We start from the raw sequence: 17,425 nt of genomic DNA on the forward strand, positions 1-17,425 counted from the left end.
AGTTTTTATATATTTTCGAATTACTATTATTTTTTATGTAATTATTTGCTGCATATAATTAATTAATCTCAGTTCGGTTATCTATACCGATGTTATACACTTAAAATATCGTAATTTTAATCATTTGGAATTTTATTTAATATTATATATATATTGTTCGCACAAATTAATAATTATTTAATATAAAAAAATATTTAGTACGCGCTGTTATAGGGGCCCACGCGGATGTCTTTTTAAAAAAAGATTTATTAATTATAAAAGGATATTTATTAACTATAAAAGGATATTACTTAATTATAATTAATTACAATGGGATATTACAATGGGACCCTTGAGCTACCGTGCTCGTGAGTCGTTGGATTGAGACTGACTTTGATACTCTTCTCAATCTGAGAGACTCGCAAAAGATGCTGACAGAGAAATATGGAATTACAGGAGTAAGGGTTATTACATACATGGCTAGTATATAACAGCGCGCACGGCAAACTTTAGGTACTTTTTCTAATATTAAGAATTTCCTTTAGTTAAAAATAAAATATAATCAGGGCATGTGTGAAGAGGTTGATGACAGTGGACGAAGCGGAAGAGGCATGAAGAGAGAGAGAGAGCGTAGTGTTTGGCGCTCCGTTCTCTCTGACTACCCCGCTAGGGATGCAGCGTGAAGCTATGTATGTATGTATGTATTTATCTTATATAAAATCGATAATATAGCTGGTTTTGTTTAGTTTTTTAATTAATATTTTTCTTTGGTTATGTTTATTTAGTAGTTTTGTTCCTTTTAATTAGTTAGGATTTTTTCCTCAAATTAAGAATTTCCTTATTACTTTTACTTATTTTCTTGCATTCATCAATTACCCAAGTATTTCTTTCAAATAAGATTTTTCTCTACTTATTATTCTGTTTGGGCTCATTTTGATTATGTAGGCTTATATTTTTTTACTAATCCTATTGAAAAGTGAAAATATTTTGATAAATATGTATATTCAAATTCAAAATATTCTTTATTCAAATAGACTAGGTATTACAAGCACTTTTGAATCGTCGAATGAATATATGAACAAAAAGCTACCACCGGTTAGGAAGGCAGTTCTGCCGAGAAGAGCCGGCATAGCTCATTTAGCAATAAGGTACTATCATAATATTGTATTATCATATCAATAATTATGAACATCTTTGTACTTGTTATAACTGGTGTACAATAAAGAGTATTTTACTTATTTACAAGAAACTCAACAGTTGCTCTTTTCAAATCAATGGTACAATCTATTACATTTGCTGGCAGCTATCCTGCATTACATTATATTTAATAAATATTAGTAGAGTACAAGCGGGCGAAGCCGCACGGGTCCGCTATTATTTAATATATTAAGTTTTTAACAAACATTTAAATATGATTAATGGGACTACCATTCTTAATCATTTTTAAGGAAGGCAAGGAAATTATATAAAAACAACTTAAGTATTAAAACGTTTATTTTTAGGAAGTTGCGTTCCCCGACCAGACCTCGGTCCATCCGTAGTGGTAGCATTGGTGTGACGCGGATGTCGTAAGCACCGACTACCACTACTTACTTGAATAACTACGTCCTTGACTGTCCGCTCGTCCAAAACACTAATATATTTTTTAATAAATTCAAAGTGCAATTAAATAAATATAGAATATTAATTAATACATAAGAAGAAAATAAAAATTCTGCCGAAATATAACAATTCTCATAATAAATTGGTAAAAAACTTAGATAAAATAAAGTTTAAAAATTACTGAAAACGCCAACAACTATGCCAACTGCTTAAAAAAGCAAAAGACTTCTGTTTATGTACAATTAGTTAATACTATAATTGACAATAACTGCGCTACGCTAGTGTCCTGCGTCAGCGCTCGCGCTTGTCGAGCGCGCGCGGGCGCAGGCGGCGGCGCGCGAGGCACAGCGCGGCGCCCAACGCCGCCAGCAGCAGCGCCGCCGCCGCCGCGCCCGCCGCCACGCCGCGCAGCCGCGCGTACTCGGGCACGCGCACGCCGCCGCCCCCCACCGCCGCCCCGCCACCGCACTCCACGCGCGCCCAGTAGCTCGCGCCCTCCTCCACCTCGCTCACTGCAAGTGCATGCATGCATGAGGTTTATGAGTATTGTGAAATGTACCTGTTATTAAAAATGTAGTTAACTATTATATTTGTCTGTCTTTGGTATTAAACATGATCATATTAAATTCGGTTTTCTATACTTTTTTCGTTTTATATGAAAGCATGAAAGACTCGCCCTTGACAGACGGACAACATAGTAGAAAGTGACTTCTCACCAAGTATATAGTCCTGTTGCGTAGTGACGGTGGCGAGGAGGCGCCGCTCGGGCGCACTCGAGTCGTACCAGCGTACAGTGCAGCGCGCGTCGCCGCCGCGGCGCCAGCGCACCAGCGCGCCCTCCTCGATGAGGCGCACGCTCACCGACATCTCGTCGGGGCCCCCCGCGGCGGCCGCCACCCCAGTGGGGCCCCCCATCGCCGTGCTGGTGGGGCCTTCTGTGACCGCTGACGACACGAAAACTGTGGCGCTTTCCCCTTCTTCCAACATAGGATCTAGAAAATAGAAAAATCAGCTTCACGCTGTATCCCGAACAGTAGTAAGACACTCCGTTCCGCATTTTCCGAGGCATTGCGAGTTGATTAATATTTATAATAATAATATTAATAACTAGCGGCCACCCCGCGGCTTCGGCATTTAATAAACAGAATCGACTGACAGTCATATGTGTATATGTCAATGAATAATGTAATTTATTCGTACGGAAACAGCCTTAAATGTTAAATTATTGATTTGGGTAAAGATTTATAATGTTCTTTGCAAAGAAACTGTAATGATTGCATATTACAAAAAATACACAAATCGAATCGAATAATCCAATATTGAAATCGTATCCAAAATACTTAATCGAATCGAAAATAATTAATTGAGAACCTCCTCCTTGTTTTTAAGGTCGATTTAAAATACAGATTAATTACAAACAAATACAGATTTATTATATTTGCAGACAAACTCATGCCTTGAGTTCCTTCAAATGGCTATAACTTTTTTTTAATAAACCGATTTTGATGAAACAAACTAGATGTTAAGTTGAGTTAAAACAAAGCAATTGGGAAAGTTTCAAGTAAATCGGTTCAGTACTTTCGAAGAGTAGTGTGATCATACATACATATAGACAAGAAATTAAAAAAATATATTTTTGCTTTCTATTATTCTGTTCAAGTGCCCCTCTATTCTTTATCCTCTATCCATTTCAGACAAAAATACAAAATGTACAGACAAAATATTTTTACTGTTTTATTATATATAGAGATAGTTAAAATATCACCAGAGGTTCTTATACTTACCCAAAGTTCGAACAAAGATAGGTTTGCTGAACAGTCCGTCCCCGATGTGGTCCTGTGAGAGCACCCGCAGCTCGTACTCGGTGGCGGGGCGCAGCCCTATCACTGTGGCGTCTGTTACGCCGCGGGAGAGAATCTTCATAGTCCGCCACTCGCTGTCCAACCGCTCTCGATACCACACGTTGTACTCAACGTCGAGTCCATTATGCCCTTTAACATATAAATCATGATCATGGAAGTCATTTTTATAAGATACCACATTAACAGGAGAGAGAAGAAATTTTAATATTTACCAGCTACCCACGACAGGTGGATAGACTCAAGAGAAGGCAGAGCGCTGAGGTTGTAAGGAGCGCGGGGAGGGACGTTCTCTATGAGCACCTCGGTCTCGACCGCCAGCTCGTCCGCCTCGTTCGTCACCGAGCACACGTACACGCCGCGGTCTTCCTCCGACACTTCACTAATCGTCAAGTTGCCTTCATTTAAAGAATAGCGACCAGCTGGTAACTCGCTACCATCCTTCTGTTCATCATTTCGATAAAATCAAATTTTAAATTACTAATACTATAATTTATTAATGTACCTACTATTTAAAATTAGAGTTAAGGCCAGTTGTGGTGCAGGGGCTCATAGTGTGACTGTAAGATCGACTGTCTGTGGGTTCGATACCCACTCGAAGAAATGAAATATTTAATTAAATTTATAGTTTCATTTCTTCGCTCTTGTGTCGAAGCAAAGTGCGGCGTTGAGTCCTTACCAGTCAACACGCAATGCCTCCAGGATTCGGAGGAAAGCTGGGAACGGAGTGTCTTAAGATTCCCTCTGCCTAGCCTGCTCTGTGATACAGAGTAAAGCTGACTTAATTTAATTTTTAATAACCGAGGTTATGAATAATTTTCTACGTAAGACAACTATCAGTTACAAGTGTTTTCATGTTTTATATACGAGTACTTAACCGTCATTAAAAATGCAAAACACCTTAGTCCAGCGTGTGGCCGGCAGCGCGTAGTGAGGTTCTATAGCGGCGGAGCACGGCAGCGTGACCGTGGCTCCGAGCCGCACCAGGTACAGCGGCTGCGGGCGCACGGCCAGCGAGGGCGGTCGCTGCACGCGCACTCGCACGCCGGCCGACGGACCCTCGCTACCCAGAGAGTTGTACGGAGTGCATGAATACAGTCCTTCGTGGGATTCGTCTACCTGGTACAAAAATACTTAATATCGTTTTTGAAAATATTAATTATATATTTTAATAAATATATATATTCAAAAATGCATACCCTATTAAAAAGCAGACTGCCATTTCTGCTGTAAAAAACTCCGGGAACATTATATGGATCGAACAAAAACCCATCTTTCTCCCAACGTAAGTTAGTCAAAGGTGGGTTAGCACTGAAGTGGCAATCGAGACTCGCCGCCTTCCCGTATGGTAAATATCTTTCTTTTGGAGAGTGAACAATTTTAGCTTTATCTGAAAATTAACATAATAGATATAATTATTACATTGAGGCCGTAGTGGCGCAGTGGCACAAGGGTGTGACTGCAACGCGACGGTTGTGGGTTCGATTCCCGAACTGTAGTCGAAGTGAAATATTTTTTAAAATTTATATTTCTATTGGCATAGGCAAAGCGCGGGGTAGTTCCGCCCCTTAACACGCAATGCCTCCAAAATTCTAGTCTATTCTAAGTCTTATCACTAGATTCCCTCTGCCTGCCTTGTTGTGTGCGGGATACATATATTATTACAGCTGATACAAACATTGAACATCTAAGAAGGCAGTGGTGCTCTGCACTTGTCCGTCCAGAGCACTGATGCGACACTCGTACTCTCCGAGGTCAGTGCTTACGGTCGTGCGTATAACCAGACTGCCATTGATGGCCATCTCTGTCCTCAACGCTAACTCTGGTAGCGCTTCCACCGGCACGCCCTCGCGATACCATTGCACAGCCCATTCTGGACTCTTTGGCAAACATTCGAGCTCGGCGCGCTCTCCCTCTAGTACCGTAGTGTTCATAGGGGGAGTGACGATCAAGTTTCCTCCTACGACATAAATCAATAAAGTGAAATGAATACGAAGATGGTGGGAATTCAAGTGAATTTATCTAAAAATGTCAATAATTGTCACCATCGACGTCTAAATAATAGAAGGTGCCGTTGTTGCGGGTGGGCGGCGTGCGGTTGGGGAAGGTGACGCGGCAGCGGTAGAGGCCGGCATCGGTCTCGCGCACGGCGCTCACGTTGACGGAGCCGCCGCCCAGGCCGAGCCCGCCCGCGCGCCTCACGCGACCTCCCCAGCGGTCGGCGACGCGCGGCTCACCATCGCCGCTGTACCACGAGAAGATTGTTTCACCCTAACAACATATTAATACAAAAATAAATGCCATTGACTCTATACTTATATTATGCATAAACTTCTTCTTGACATTAGTGCCGGCTATTGCCATGGTCTGTCTTCCTACATCACTTTGCACGGCCGACAGTGGATATATCATTGGCTCTCATATCCTGCATCTTCATTCAAACAGCGTTTCCTTTGGTATCCGGGACGTGTCTTTCCAGGGACTGATATAGCAAGGTACTTGCATCTGACATAGTTCTTATGCCGGCGAGTAACGTGGCCAAACTATCCCCAGCGTTGCTCTTGGAGCTTCTCCAATCTGCTACGTCACGGACTCCCAGACCTCCTCTTATGAAGATAGCACGTATGCGGTCAGATCGTGTTCATTTCCGTGATGTAAAGCTCCTGAGTGTGCTGGCCAGTATTCGTTGCCGTATAAAAGAATCGGTCGGTGGAAGCTCTGGTATCCTACGATCGTAGATCACACCTGTAACCTCCCGCCATTTGGCCCAGGCAGCGTTTATCCGGCTATAGACATCTTGATCTTGGTGAGTCGTGATGAAGACTTGCGTCGTTTTATTCCGGGAACTTTTGCCCCTCCACAGTGTCTAGCGTCCGTTTCTTGGGACACTGAAGGAAAAGTTATGGTGGAATACCTGGAAAGGGGAGCTACTATTACGGGCTCTTATTATGCAGGTCTTCTGCTTGTGACATCGCCCGACTCCTCAGTGGAGTTATTATAACTATCTCTCTACCTACCTGTGAAGTGCGGAGGACCGGATACAGCGTGGAGCTAAAAAGATAATAAGGATTATTTTAACGTCAGCTATAACTGTCATATCTGTAAGAGCTAAAAATAAAATTATTGGCTGATAATTTGTGAAAAAGTAAAAAAAAAGGTACGTACCTCGTGTCTGTGGTGTTTAGTTATGAAGATACGACGATGAATTTAATCTACCTTTAGTTACAGCAGAGCAGCCATTATATTAAATGTTTTTTCTTTATTTCATGAGAAAAAAACATGTATATGTAATTATGTATGTACACAGCACTGTACAGTGTTTTTGTCAGCACCACTTCAAGTTAAACCATAGTTTTAACTACTCTATAAAAGCCTAATACAATTATTATTATTTTTTTCCCAAAAATGTAGTGTGGTGTAATAGTTTTTCAAACAAAATAAATAATTAAATTATTGTTGCAAAATAAAACGCCATTTGTTAAGGACGACGCAGTACGCAGTACGCACGCACACATAAACCTAACCGCAGCGACACACACAGGCATTGGCAATAAAGTTCAAAGATGAATTTTTAATATTATTTTTGTAGTAGTAAGTGTTTACTTTATTGGTATCTATGCGTAACTGTTGAGATTTCTTTAGGTTTAAAATATTTTGCCCCATATGCTGTTCCCGTAAAAGGAGCGCTGACGCTTTTACTCTTTATATACAGCAAAGTAGGTACGCACTGCAGGGAGGAATATTAAGAGAAGAAGAGAGATTGTACACTTTCCGCGTGAATTCGAGCCATCGCGTTTCCTGTTGCGGAATGCTACGCCGCACTTTGGCTCGATAATAAATGTTTACGGTAATAATTTTTGCACTCCGAATTCGCCTAAAAAATAAAAAAAACACATTAAAAAATGTATAAAATGATGAATGTGGAATGAAAATTCTATAAGTAACTTTGTGAAGGTACCCATAGTATGCAACAGCAAAGTTAACAACAGTAAAACTATTTTTGCGATAGTTCAACTTATAGCACTGACGAGTGACGATCTCTTCCTTATTGAGATTTAAAGAATGGGATAAATAAGTAATGATTTATTTCTTTAAAGGATGTAACATCAAGTCATTTCCATCACCAGTCATCACACGCATCACTCACATCACATCATCATCTATTTTTTCCCGCATTCACCGAAGTTGGGCGACAGAGTATACGGATAGTAAGTAGTATTTGGGTGTTAAGTAGTAGTAGGTAGTTTTGGGGTTGGGTTTGGAAGTGGGCCCTATCGTTATGAATTCCGAAACGAAATCAGATCTGACCTTTGTTTTGCCAGACCAGGGAGATGGAAACAATCTCAAATACATAGATTTCGCTGTTGGTCAATCAGGCTGTTATCTGCTGCCGAGAACTGCACGGCTGCACGGCTGCACGGCCACAATGCCGAGAGACATGGCCAAGCAGACCCCGGCCGCTATATTCTACAGATACTTATTGTCTCGTCCGGTTAATTATTACTTGTTCCAAAAGTTCTGCTTAGGTATATGAAGACATGGAAAAATGACTTCATTCGTGAATTTCCTCAAATGACGAACACTTTTATCGCAACGGTATTCAAGTTCTGCCAGAAAGATAGGAGAAGTTGTAGCTAGCAATGGGCAATACTTCGAATAATTTATATGTAATGTTTTCATCACAATAATATTATAGTCTTATAAAAAAACAGCAATAACTTAGTTGATCATCTAAAATAAATAAATTCTCATAAATGCAAAAACAAGAAAGATTAATAAAGAGTAACAACTTAAGGACTGCTCAGTGTCGCGGTGACGAGGCGTTCGGAAGATTTGTATAATTTCATCATGCCTAGTAAATAGTAGGTCATTTAAATTATAGCGCTTCCTGCCTCTTCCCGGCGGCGATGCGCGCTCAGCCTCCTCATCCGCTAACGAGATCCAACAATGTTCACCTCAGAAGTGAATACCACGTCGCGAGTTCCAGTCCCGTGTATTAGACACGAGACAATATTGATCACCCCCCCCCATCCCTCACCGCCCGCTCTCCCTCCCCCGCACTCCCGTCCCCGCATTCAACAGGATAATCGGCCGCGCCCGCCGCAGCCGGACCGCGCTACGTAATCGCCTAATGTGTAGCAATGTCACCAGCGACGGAGGCACCTCCTTGAGCCGACCAATTCACGCAGTCGTCGGCCCTCTCCCACGCACCTCGTCTATATGTTTGCCCACCTCAGGAGTACTGGATAAGTATTATTACATATAATATATACGGATACCTATATAAACAATTATGTTACAAAAATAGCATAAACTGAGCTAGCAATATGAAACAATAGCACCTTTCCCCTAGAGGCTCAAGACGCCTACATACGAGTACAAATGAATTGTACTTAATTAAGCAAGTCAATGTGTACACTCGCGCACGCGTAGCACCTTATTGCGGGTTGATTGTTATTGGTACGGCCGAGGAACAACGGCGGACACCACGCGGTGCCAGGGAGCCAGGGTTCAACACCTCCGCTTAGCCGTTTACGCACGTAAGCTCTCGAGTTCTGCAGTTTTTTCAACATCTTCGATAAATGGGCTAAATAAATCCAATATAAAAAATATTCTTCAAATCGTACTTATATTTTCTATTATATGAATTAGACGTTCAACAAAACAAAATGTTTGTTTTTATTTTATTAGTTGATATGGATTATCAAGTTTTCTACTCTGAACAATAATAGATTCATGAAATGTGATGTTATTATTGAAGTGAAGTGAAGTGAGGAGAGACAACGCCGTCAAACAGCACAACCGCAATGCGGTCGCGGGTCTCCATTACCCGCAACTTCGTCTCTTATCACTTTACAGAACAATCGATGAGGACTGTGAGACTACAATCGGGAGTTAATGTATGAGTTGTCCACAATCAGCTTGTAGGTATTCATAAGTGGACACATAATAAAAGTGTTTCGACACAGCTGACGACGCAGTGGGAGCGCCGAGCCCCCCCCCCCACACCTCCCCTCCTCCGCCTCTCCCCGGTCTGACCTACACCTCGCCTGCACTGTACGTACCACATAATGAATAGGAACAAATGGACATCATCTCTGCTATTAAGAGGTACACATATGTACATATATCTACTTGATTGTCACCTTCGCCATTTACGTTCATTGGGGCATTGTGGGTTTCCTGGCAACACTACAAAGCAGTCGACGAACGAACCCGACCCCACGACAAATCTTAGCCAAAAGTAAATAGGCCGGATCATAATCGATTTATTAACATATGCTTTCTGAAACTACTCTGCTCAAATACACAATGAGAAGCCTCGCAAGCCTGATTATCTCCCGCCTTACTATCCTTACCTAATATGTCGGTATGTGTCACCTGCCACCTGCCACCTGCCACCGCACGCAATGTCCCGGTTTGAGCCGGCCGAACGACTGCTACTACTAGCTACTGTGCCGGGCCCGGGATCACTCCGTCAATATTTTTGAAAGCGAAATGGTAATATTTCGTTAATGTTTAATTACTAGACTTCATGATACATGGGAATAGGAAGGGTGATGCCCGTACAGTAGAGAACGATGTTATTGTTGAGGGTTCTGTGATGTCGTAAATAATTATATTAATAAAACTGATGACTGAAAATAATATCATAAATAGGTATATTTAATAAGAATTGGTACAGTTCTAGTCCAGGTCCCAGTGGCGTAGCTAGGGGGGTGCGAGCGGTGCGGTCGCACCGGGCATCATAAGGAAAAGGGGCATCAAAGTCGACGATTACTTTGATTTTCTTTGTTTTTTTAGACTTTAGACTATTTTAAAGGGCATCAAGTCCCTTAAGCCGCACCGGGCATCAAAAGGAAAGGGGCATCAAAGTCGACGATCATGTTTTTTTTTTTAGAACTCACGAACGTCGACGATCACGTTTTTTTTTTTGAACTCATCAAAGTCGATGATCACTTTGTTTTTTTAGACCTTAGACCATTTTAAAGGGCATCAAATCTCCTAAGCCGCACCGGGCAGCAAATACCCTAGCTACGCCACTGCCAGGTCCAATGTTCACGTAAACAATCTACAATTTACAAACACCACTTTTATATGAATATTGGTAGCAGGGACCACTCTGTAGATGCGTGTGACGATCCCCACTCGTGTACCGGTATGAAGTGAGTCTAACGCCTCAGCGCCTCACCGCCTCACCGCCTCACCACACTAAAATTTAAATTGTTCGCAGACCATTTCTCTTTATCTGAGGAAAGCTTGGAGATACCCGGATGAAAATCAAACCATATACCTACTCAGATCTACGGCCCCATGATTTCCTGATAAAAATATATTTCTATATTTACTTAGAAAACAGATATGGCCCGCAAGAAATGCGTATTTCGACGCTATGAAGGTATTCATTCAGGAAACATTAATAAATGACAATGGCAGGTATCCATGAGAACATCACATAAGTGTTAAATTTGCATTAAGTAGTTATGTTATTTATTTTTTTTTTATGATAAAAGGACAAGGCAAACGAGCGTTAGGGTCACCTGATGGTGATCACCGCCGCCCACGACCCCGTGCAGCACCAGAGGAGCTACAGGTGCGTTGCCGGCCTTTGAGGTGGAGATAGACGCGCTTTTTAAAGGTACCCATATCGTACCAACCTGGAAACACTGCCGCGGGTAGACCGTTCCACAGTTCGGTGGCGCGTGGAAGGAAATTTCTACGAAACCGCACAGTAGTGGAGTGCCACGTATCCAGATGGTGTGGATGATATTTAAGTTAGTAGGTATTACGTGCGACAACCCGACCGATTTCGATTATTCTTTTTTTATTGGAGAGAACGTACAGCAAGGGTAGTTTGCTGAAAGTTGGTTAAGTTCTGAATATGAGATCCAGTTAGAATTGAAGAAATCGGTATTTTTTGTTAAAAATTATAATTATGTTATTTTTTTACCAACTTTGTAATTGCATTAAGCCTTGAGCTATTACCATTCACTTCCAGTAGTTATCGATATTTTAAATAATTTGTATATTTCGGCCGCACCGACGACGCGCGACGCCAGAACCGAGCTATCTTTCATGTAGGTACAGATATAATTTTTCTATCCTTTTATTATTATTATTAGATAGAAATTATTGTATCATTAGCGATGAAAAGAAAAGAACGTGCTTATTTAATAACAGTAGAATTGAGACGCAGATAGCGTCTCTTGCATCAGGCGTGACATTATCTGCGTATGCGTAGTGCCTCAAACAGACTGAGAGTAACCAAAATGACATTAAGGGTTATTTAAATTGATACATTAAATAAGGTATGAAATAGGAATTTAGTATTAATTATAGGTGCACAGTAATTTAATTAATATAAATAATAAATTTAATTAAATAGCTAACTACGTAGCTCGAAGCCGAGAACACTCACATCTTTGTCCCATTGTAGATGATAGGGTATCTCATTTCCAAACGGGAAGTCCAGGTGACAGTTCATAACCGCGTAGCCACCCACACTGGCGTGCAGGCGCTCCGTGTCCAGAGGCAGCAGCGCGGCGCGCGCGTTCGCCAGCAGCGCCAGCGCCGCCAGCGCCGGCGCGGCTCCAGCTCGCTCCGGTGCCATCACGACCTGCGCGGACAGCGGGGCGCGCGCGAATGCGGCGCTCCCTCGGCGTCGCTAATTGCCGTGTCGTCGTCGCGGTCGCGAGTGACAACATGCAATGCAATGCAATGCCACGATTGCCGGTGGAGCACCTGAGCGTGGGCGGCGTTGCCAGTGCCAGTACCTGCTCGTCGCACGCTGTCGACATTCTTCGGTTGTCTCCAGAGATCTATTTCAGCGCAGAATTGTAACTGAGAATATACCTATAAATATATATAATATACCTATGTAGAATTTTTCGTATGAAATTTCAAATGATCTTTTCTACTCTGAGAGCAGACGCAGTGTAAGCAGTGGTGGCGTATAATTCATAATTAATTAGAATATATTAATAACTAGTGGACTCACGCAGCTTCGCCTGCTTATTTCCACCATTGGGGTGAATTCTAAAAAACCACGTCTTCAATAAAATATTTTTAAGTACCTATTTCAAATAATATAAAAATTGGTGCCGATTTAAAAAAAAAACATATAAATTTTTAACCTCTATTTCATCCCTTTAGGGTTAAAATTTTGTAATGTACAAAATCTCTTAGTGGATGTCTAGAATACGAAAGTAAACATCTGTCCAAATTTTACGTTTCTACGCACAGCGGTTACGGCTGTGCGTGCGTCTTACTTTAGTCAGTGGGAACATGTCTTTTTATATAATATATCAATAATTATATATTGACTACTAATTATAGATTGACTAGCGGCCCCCCGCGGCTTTGCCCGTTTGAACTACATAATTATTCATTTAATAAACAGAATTGACTGAGAGTCAAATGTGTTGATGTCAATGAATAATTTAATTTACTCGTTCAGAAACAGCCTTAAATGTTAAATTATGGATTTGGGTAAGGATTAATAATATTCTTTGTAAAATAACTGTGATGGCAATCATCACACAATTTACAAAAAAAACCCAAATCGAATCGAATAATCCAATATCGAAATCGAATCCAAAATAATTAATCGAATCGAAAATAATTAATTGAGAACCTCCTTATCTTGAAAGCTGATTAAAATACAGATTAATTACAAACAAATACAGATTTATAATAAGTAGTCAGTATAGATATGGATTTCTATATAGGTATTTGCAGGCAAACTCATACCTTGAATTAACTTTAGATGTTAAGCTGGGTTAAAACAAAGAAATTGGTGAAAGTTTTACTTAAATCGGTTCATTACTTTCAGAAATTAGCGTAACCATACATACAGACAGACAAGAAATTTAAAAAAAAAATTGCTTTCTATTATTCTTTTTAAGTGTCCCTTTATGCATTTCAGTCAAAAATACGAAATATACAGACAAAATATTTTTTAATGTTTTATTAGATGACCGCGTTTTTGGGCGTTATACTTCGTAAGTTGTCTAGCTTCGAGGCGTTTCACTTGCTCATAGAGTACCTAATTATGTTATCAGCGGCTAAGTGGGGAACCCCACGAGCGGCGTGGTGCCGCTGCGCCACGATGGCTTCGTGAATGGATGGTAAATTGACAAAATATTTTTCTTTGTTTGACAAATAATATCTAGGAGACCGGGATTTTACTACGTTCGTTGTATACAAACAATAAAATTTTATAAATACTTTTTTATATATTTTGCTTTCTCGGGTTTCTTATAATAAAATCAGCTTTCCGATTTATTAACGCTAGAAAGCCAATAATCATACATCATAATCTCGTTATGTACATATGCTTCATTGTAAGCCGTCCAGCCTAGGATGGATCACACAATAAGTCGAGGCCAGTAGTAGCACATAGCACAGGGGCATAAAGTGTGACTGTAAATTCGACTGGTTGTGGGTTCGATCCCCACTCGAGATGATATATTTAATTAAATTTATTTCCATTTGTTCGCTCTGGAGTCCAGGCAAAGCGCGGCGTTGAATTCCGTAACATAATATGCAATGCCCCCAGAATGTAACGGAAAGTGGGGACAGTGTCTTAACACTAGGTTCCCTCTGCCTACCTTGCTGTGTGCGGGCACAGCGTGATTAGCAATCGCTGATTTATATATATATTTTTAAACATCAATTTATATTTTTTACGTAATTTAGGATGTAAAAGTAATTATAATAGTTGATCAATTTATCTCATAATATAATGATCGGAAAAATATCAATAGTTTTTAAGTTACCCAAAATCTGTTGAATGACATTGATGTTGGAGTTAATTTAAATTATACATTTTTTGGATGTCAATTTTTTAATTAAAAAACTTATACAAAATTTTATAAACCTTGTAAAACCAACCAACCTAAGCTAGAGTTAAAAATAAAACATTCATATTTGTTAGAAATTTATTTTGGATTACAATATTAATTATTAACCATGTGTTTGTACAACTGAACTTAACTAAATCACAAAATATATTAAAATTATGTAAAAATCTTGGAATATGCTCTTAAATTATAGTAAAGTAATGGAAATAATAAAAATATTGTTAGTCAAATATATAAAGTACAGTTCGGAATATTCTTCACTTTTTGATTAAATCACAATTATAATGGTGTCATATATGAGCCATCATATCGCAGTCATTTTAATAAATGCATTATCAATTGAAGAGATATAAAAAAGAAATAAATATAAAATGACATAATACTATATAACAGTGGACTGCAGGTGGGCGCGTCTATCCCTGCATAATGAGGTGTACAAAGTTCTCATAGTTGATATTCCCCTGAGAGTCCTCTTGTCCCTGCAACAACTGCTCCACCTGCAAATACAATAATAAATACACTTACACTATTATATAGTGTGCCTGCAGAGGGTGCCCTGACAGATATCCAATAATGTGGAAGAGAATGCTTTGCATTTGCTTAATATTACCAGTATACTACCCATTCCCTATACCAAGGGCAATAAAATAAAAATGTAAAGGAGAAAATAAGTATAGTAATGTACTATAGTGAACTTTGTAGTTATGCATATTAAAATATAAAATCAAATAATACCTCATCATCACTCAGTTTTTCTCCAAGAGTGGAAAGTAGGTGGCGGAGTTCAGCTGAAGAAATGAAACCATTACCATCCTTATCAAAATGGCGCAGACCCTCTATAAAGTCATTTGCAGTATCACCACTTCTGGCTTTAGAAATTGCCTACAAATGGTATTGAAAATATTTATACAAGTTACACTCAGTAAAAAAAGTAAGTTAATTATTTTAAAAAATTATTGATAAAATTTGGTATAATTGGAAAATTAACATTTTTTATCACATATTTATAGCTTGTTTAAAATAACCTGATAAATAGGCAGAAACACTTCAAATGATATTCTCTCATCAGGCTTGAGGTGTAAGGTGCACTTCTTAACATCAGATTCAGTTGGGTTTTGTCCTAAAGCACGGAGGGCATCCCCTATTTGTGCCACATGAATTTTGCCATCTCCACGGGAGTCAAATAACTGGAAAGCTTCCTGGAACTCTATAAAATAATAAAATATGTATTTTTTAAGTTTAGTAAGAATATAATACCTATATTCTTATTACCTTCTACTGAAGTAAGCTTTAGCTTTGTAGGTGGGTCGTACATAAACATGTTGCTCGACAAGACGATATGGCAATACTGTGCACAGTAAATGGCCTCAAGTAAAAATGTATTAAAATACAAACCATATAAGGAAACTAGGGCGCTTGTAAGAGCCAATGCTTTTAGTGAGAGAGTTGATTGACGTGAGTCATAGGGCATTGCGCGACGGTGCCTCAACGACCGTACTTTCTGTTAAGATTTCATTTAAGACTACTCTTATATATATATAGTAAATAATTATAATAAATAAATATCTTAACAACAAATATCTTTTGTATGACTCACCTGCAAGTTGATCTTCGGAGTAACCAGCCTGGAAAAAAGTGTAAATTAAAAAAAATCTATAACAATATAAAATATTTGAGTAGTGAATACTTTACCATTATTTTATCAAAATTTCAAGCAAGTTAATTTAATTAAAAATTTATGTATTTTAGTTCCGCGTACACCAACTGTCATACAGATAACAGATACACAACGACATCACAAACAGTTAAGAAAAATATACGTGACGCAAGTTATTGTGAGTAAGAAATTTCAGAACGAAATCGAATTATTTATATAATTTTCTAAAAATAAAAAATATACATTTATAATTAGAATAGTATAAAGGCCTTCTTATTCATGAGTAATGAAAAATGTAAATTAAATTTATGTATTTAAATTCATTCGCTACTTCGGTAAAAATATTTATTATTGCTATGCTTAAAATAAAAGACCTTACCAAAAAAATATCATTGATAAAGATATTAATTATTGTATTGTGAATATGAAAACCATCAGATTTTCTTCATGTTTTTATCGCATATAAAGTCATAAAAAGCGTTTTTATATAATTGTGATATTATGAGATATTCTGAGGTATCTTATTTTTATTTGATAACGCTAACAAATCAAATTTGTTGGTTATAAAGCCAACTGTACCTATTTATTTTAGTCTTTATCAACTCTTTTTCATTATATACAGAGTGGAAGCGTCAGCGTTCCTTATACGGGGACAGCATATAGTGTAAAATATTTCAAAACCATGCCTGAAGAAATTAATTAAGATACCTCAACAGTTTATCCATATCTGTATTTCGTGCGACGCAGTTACGCACAGACTAAAAACGTAAACACTTACTACTACAAAAATAATACTAAAGGTTAAACAACTTTGAACTTTATCGCTAATATCTACGACTCGATTTTGGAATGAGGCGTGTGCGACGGTGTCCCTGCGAATAGGTTAATGTGTGCGTGCGTCGTCCTTAACAAATGGCGTTTTATTTTACAACGATAATTTTATTGTTTATTTTGTTTTAAATAAAATTTTTACATTTTTGGGATTTTTAAAATTGTATTAGGTTTTTATAGAGTAGTTAAAACTGTGAATAGTTTTATTTAAAGTGGTGCTGACAAAAACACTCTGTTTAAACTACTGAATAAAAAAATAAGAGTCGTATGCAGTAACTAGTAAACATCTGCACAAGTGATGATTGATATTTGACCACTTGATGAGTAATGAAAGGAAAAATAAAGGAAATAAAACGGAAATATTTATTACAGTATTGTAATAATGTGAAGTTTGTTGAATATAAATTTATGTATATAGTTGGCCTACACTCCGTAAGAGCTATTACTTGCGGAATATAAACATCTATAGCTTATTGACAAAGTGAAGATATTTATATAGAAATATTTATTTTTTTAAAATGTATCTATATGTATCTTACCGTATGTATAATCAATTCGAATATTTTTAATTAGAATTTAAAATATTACAAGTAACACAGATATTTATATATATATATCATCTAATATACTATATA

At 38.6% G+C, this 17,425-nt stretch overlaps 2 protein-coding genes across 4 annotated transcripts; both read right to left on the minus strand.

The window, feature by feature from the left end:
- Positions 1-1,455: 1,455 nt before the first annotated feature.
- On the minus strand, positions 1,456-12,167 carry bdl (borderless). Of its 2 annotated transcripts, none has more exons than XM_085202639.1 (9): positions 11,860-12,167; positions 5,486-5,711; positions 5,119-5,400; positions 4,640-4,830; positions 4,341-4,559; positions 3,656-3,884; positions 3,366-3,572; positions 2,298-2,573; positions 1,456-2,093 (listed from the first exon to the last, which is right to left on the minus strand). In XM_085202639.1, exons 1-9 carry the CDS (start codon positions 12,049-12,051, stop codon positions 1,873-1,875), a joined length of 2,043 nt encoding a protein of 680 aa, XP_085058765.1. In that variant the 5' UTR covers positions 12,052-12,167; the 3' UTR covers positions 1,456-1,872. The 2 variants fall into 2 exon arrangements, with proteins under 2 accessions (XP_085058765.1, XP_085058766.1); XM_085202640.1 differs by having other exon boundaries at positions 2,076-2,140; positions 11,860-12,163.
- A 2,199-nt stretch (positions 12,168-14,366) lies between these two features.
- On the minus strand, positions 14,367-16,131 carry Mlc-c (Myosin light chain cytoplasmic). 2 transcript variants are annotated; one of them, XM_085202665.1, is made up of 5 exons: positions 15,995-16,131; positions 15,900-15,927; positions 15,328-15,509; positions 15,038-15,184; positions 14,367-14,799 (listed from the first exon to the last, which is right to left on the minus strand). In XM_085202665.1, the coding sequence occupies exons 1-5, from the start codon at positions 15,995-15,997 to the stop codon at positions 14,716-14,718; spliced, it is 444 nt and encodes a 147-aa protein (XP_085058791.1). In that variant the 5' UTR covers positions 15,998-16,131; the 3' UTR covers positions 14,367-14,715. The 2 variants fall into 2 exon arrangements, with proteins under 2 accessions (XP_085058791.1, XP_085058790.1); XM_085202664.1 differs by lacking the exons at positions 15,900-15,927; positions 15,995-16,131 and adding an exon at positions 15,575-15,788.
- Between the last annotated feature and the right edge of the window lie 1,294 nt (positions 16,132-17,425).

Source organism: Heliconius melpomene, chromosome 19 (genome assembly GCF_056956725.1).
Source record: "Heliconius melpomene rosina isolate 202511_hmr_F chromosome 19, ASM5695672v1, whole genome shotgun sequence".
Lineage (NCBI taxonomy): Eukaryota > Metazoa > Arthropoda > Insecta > Lepidoptera > Nymphalidae > Heliconius > Heliconius melpomene.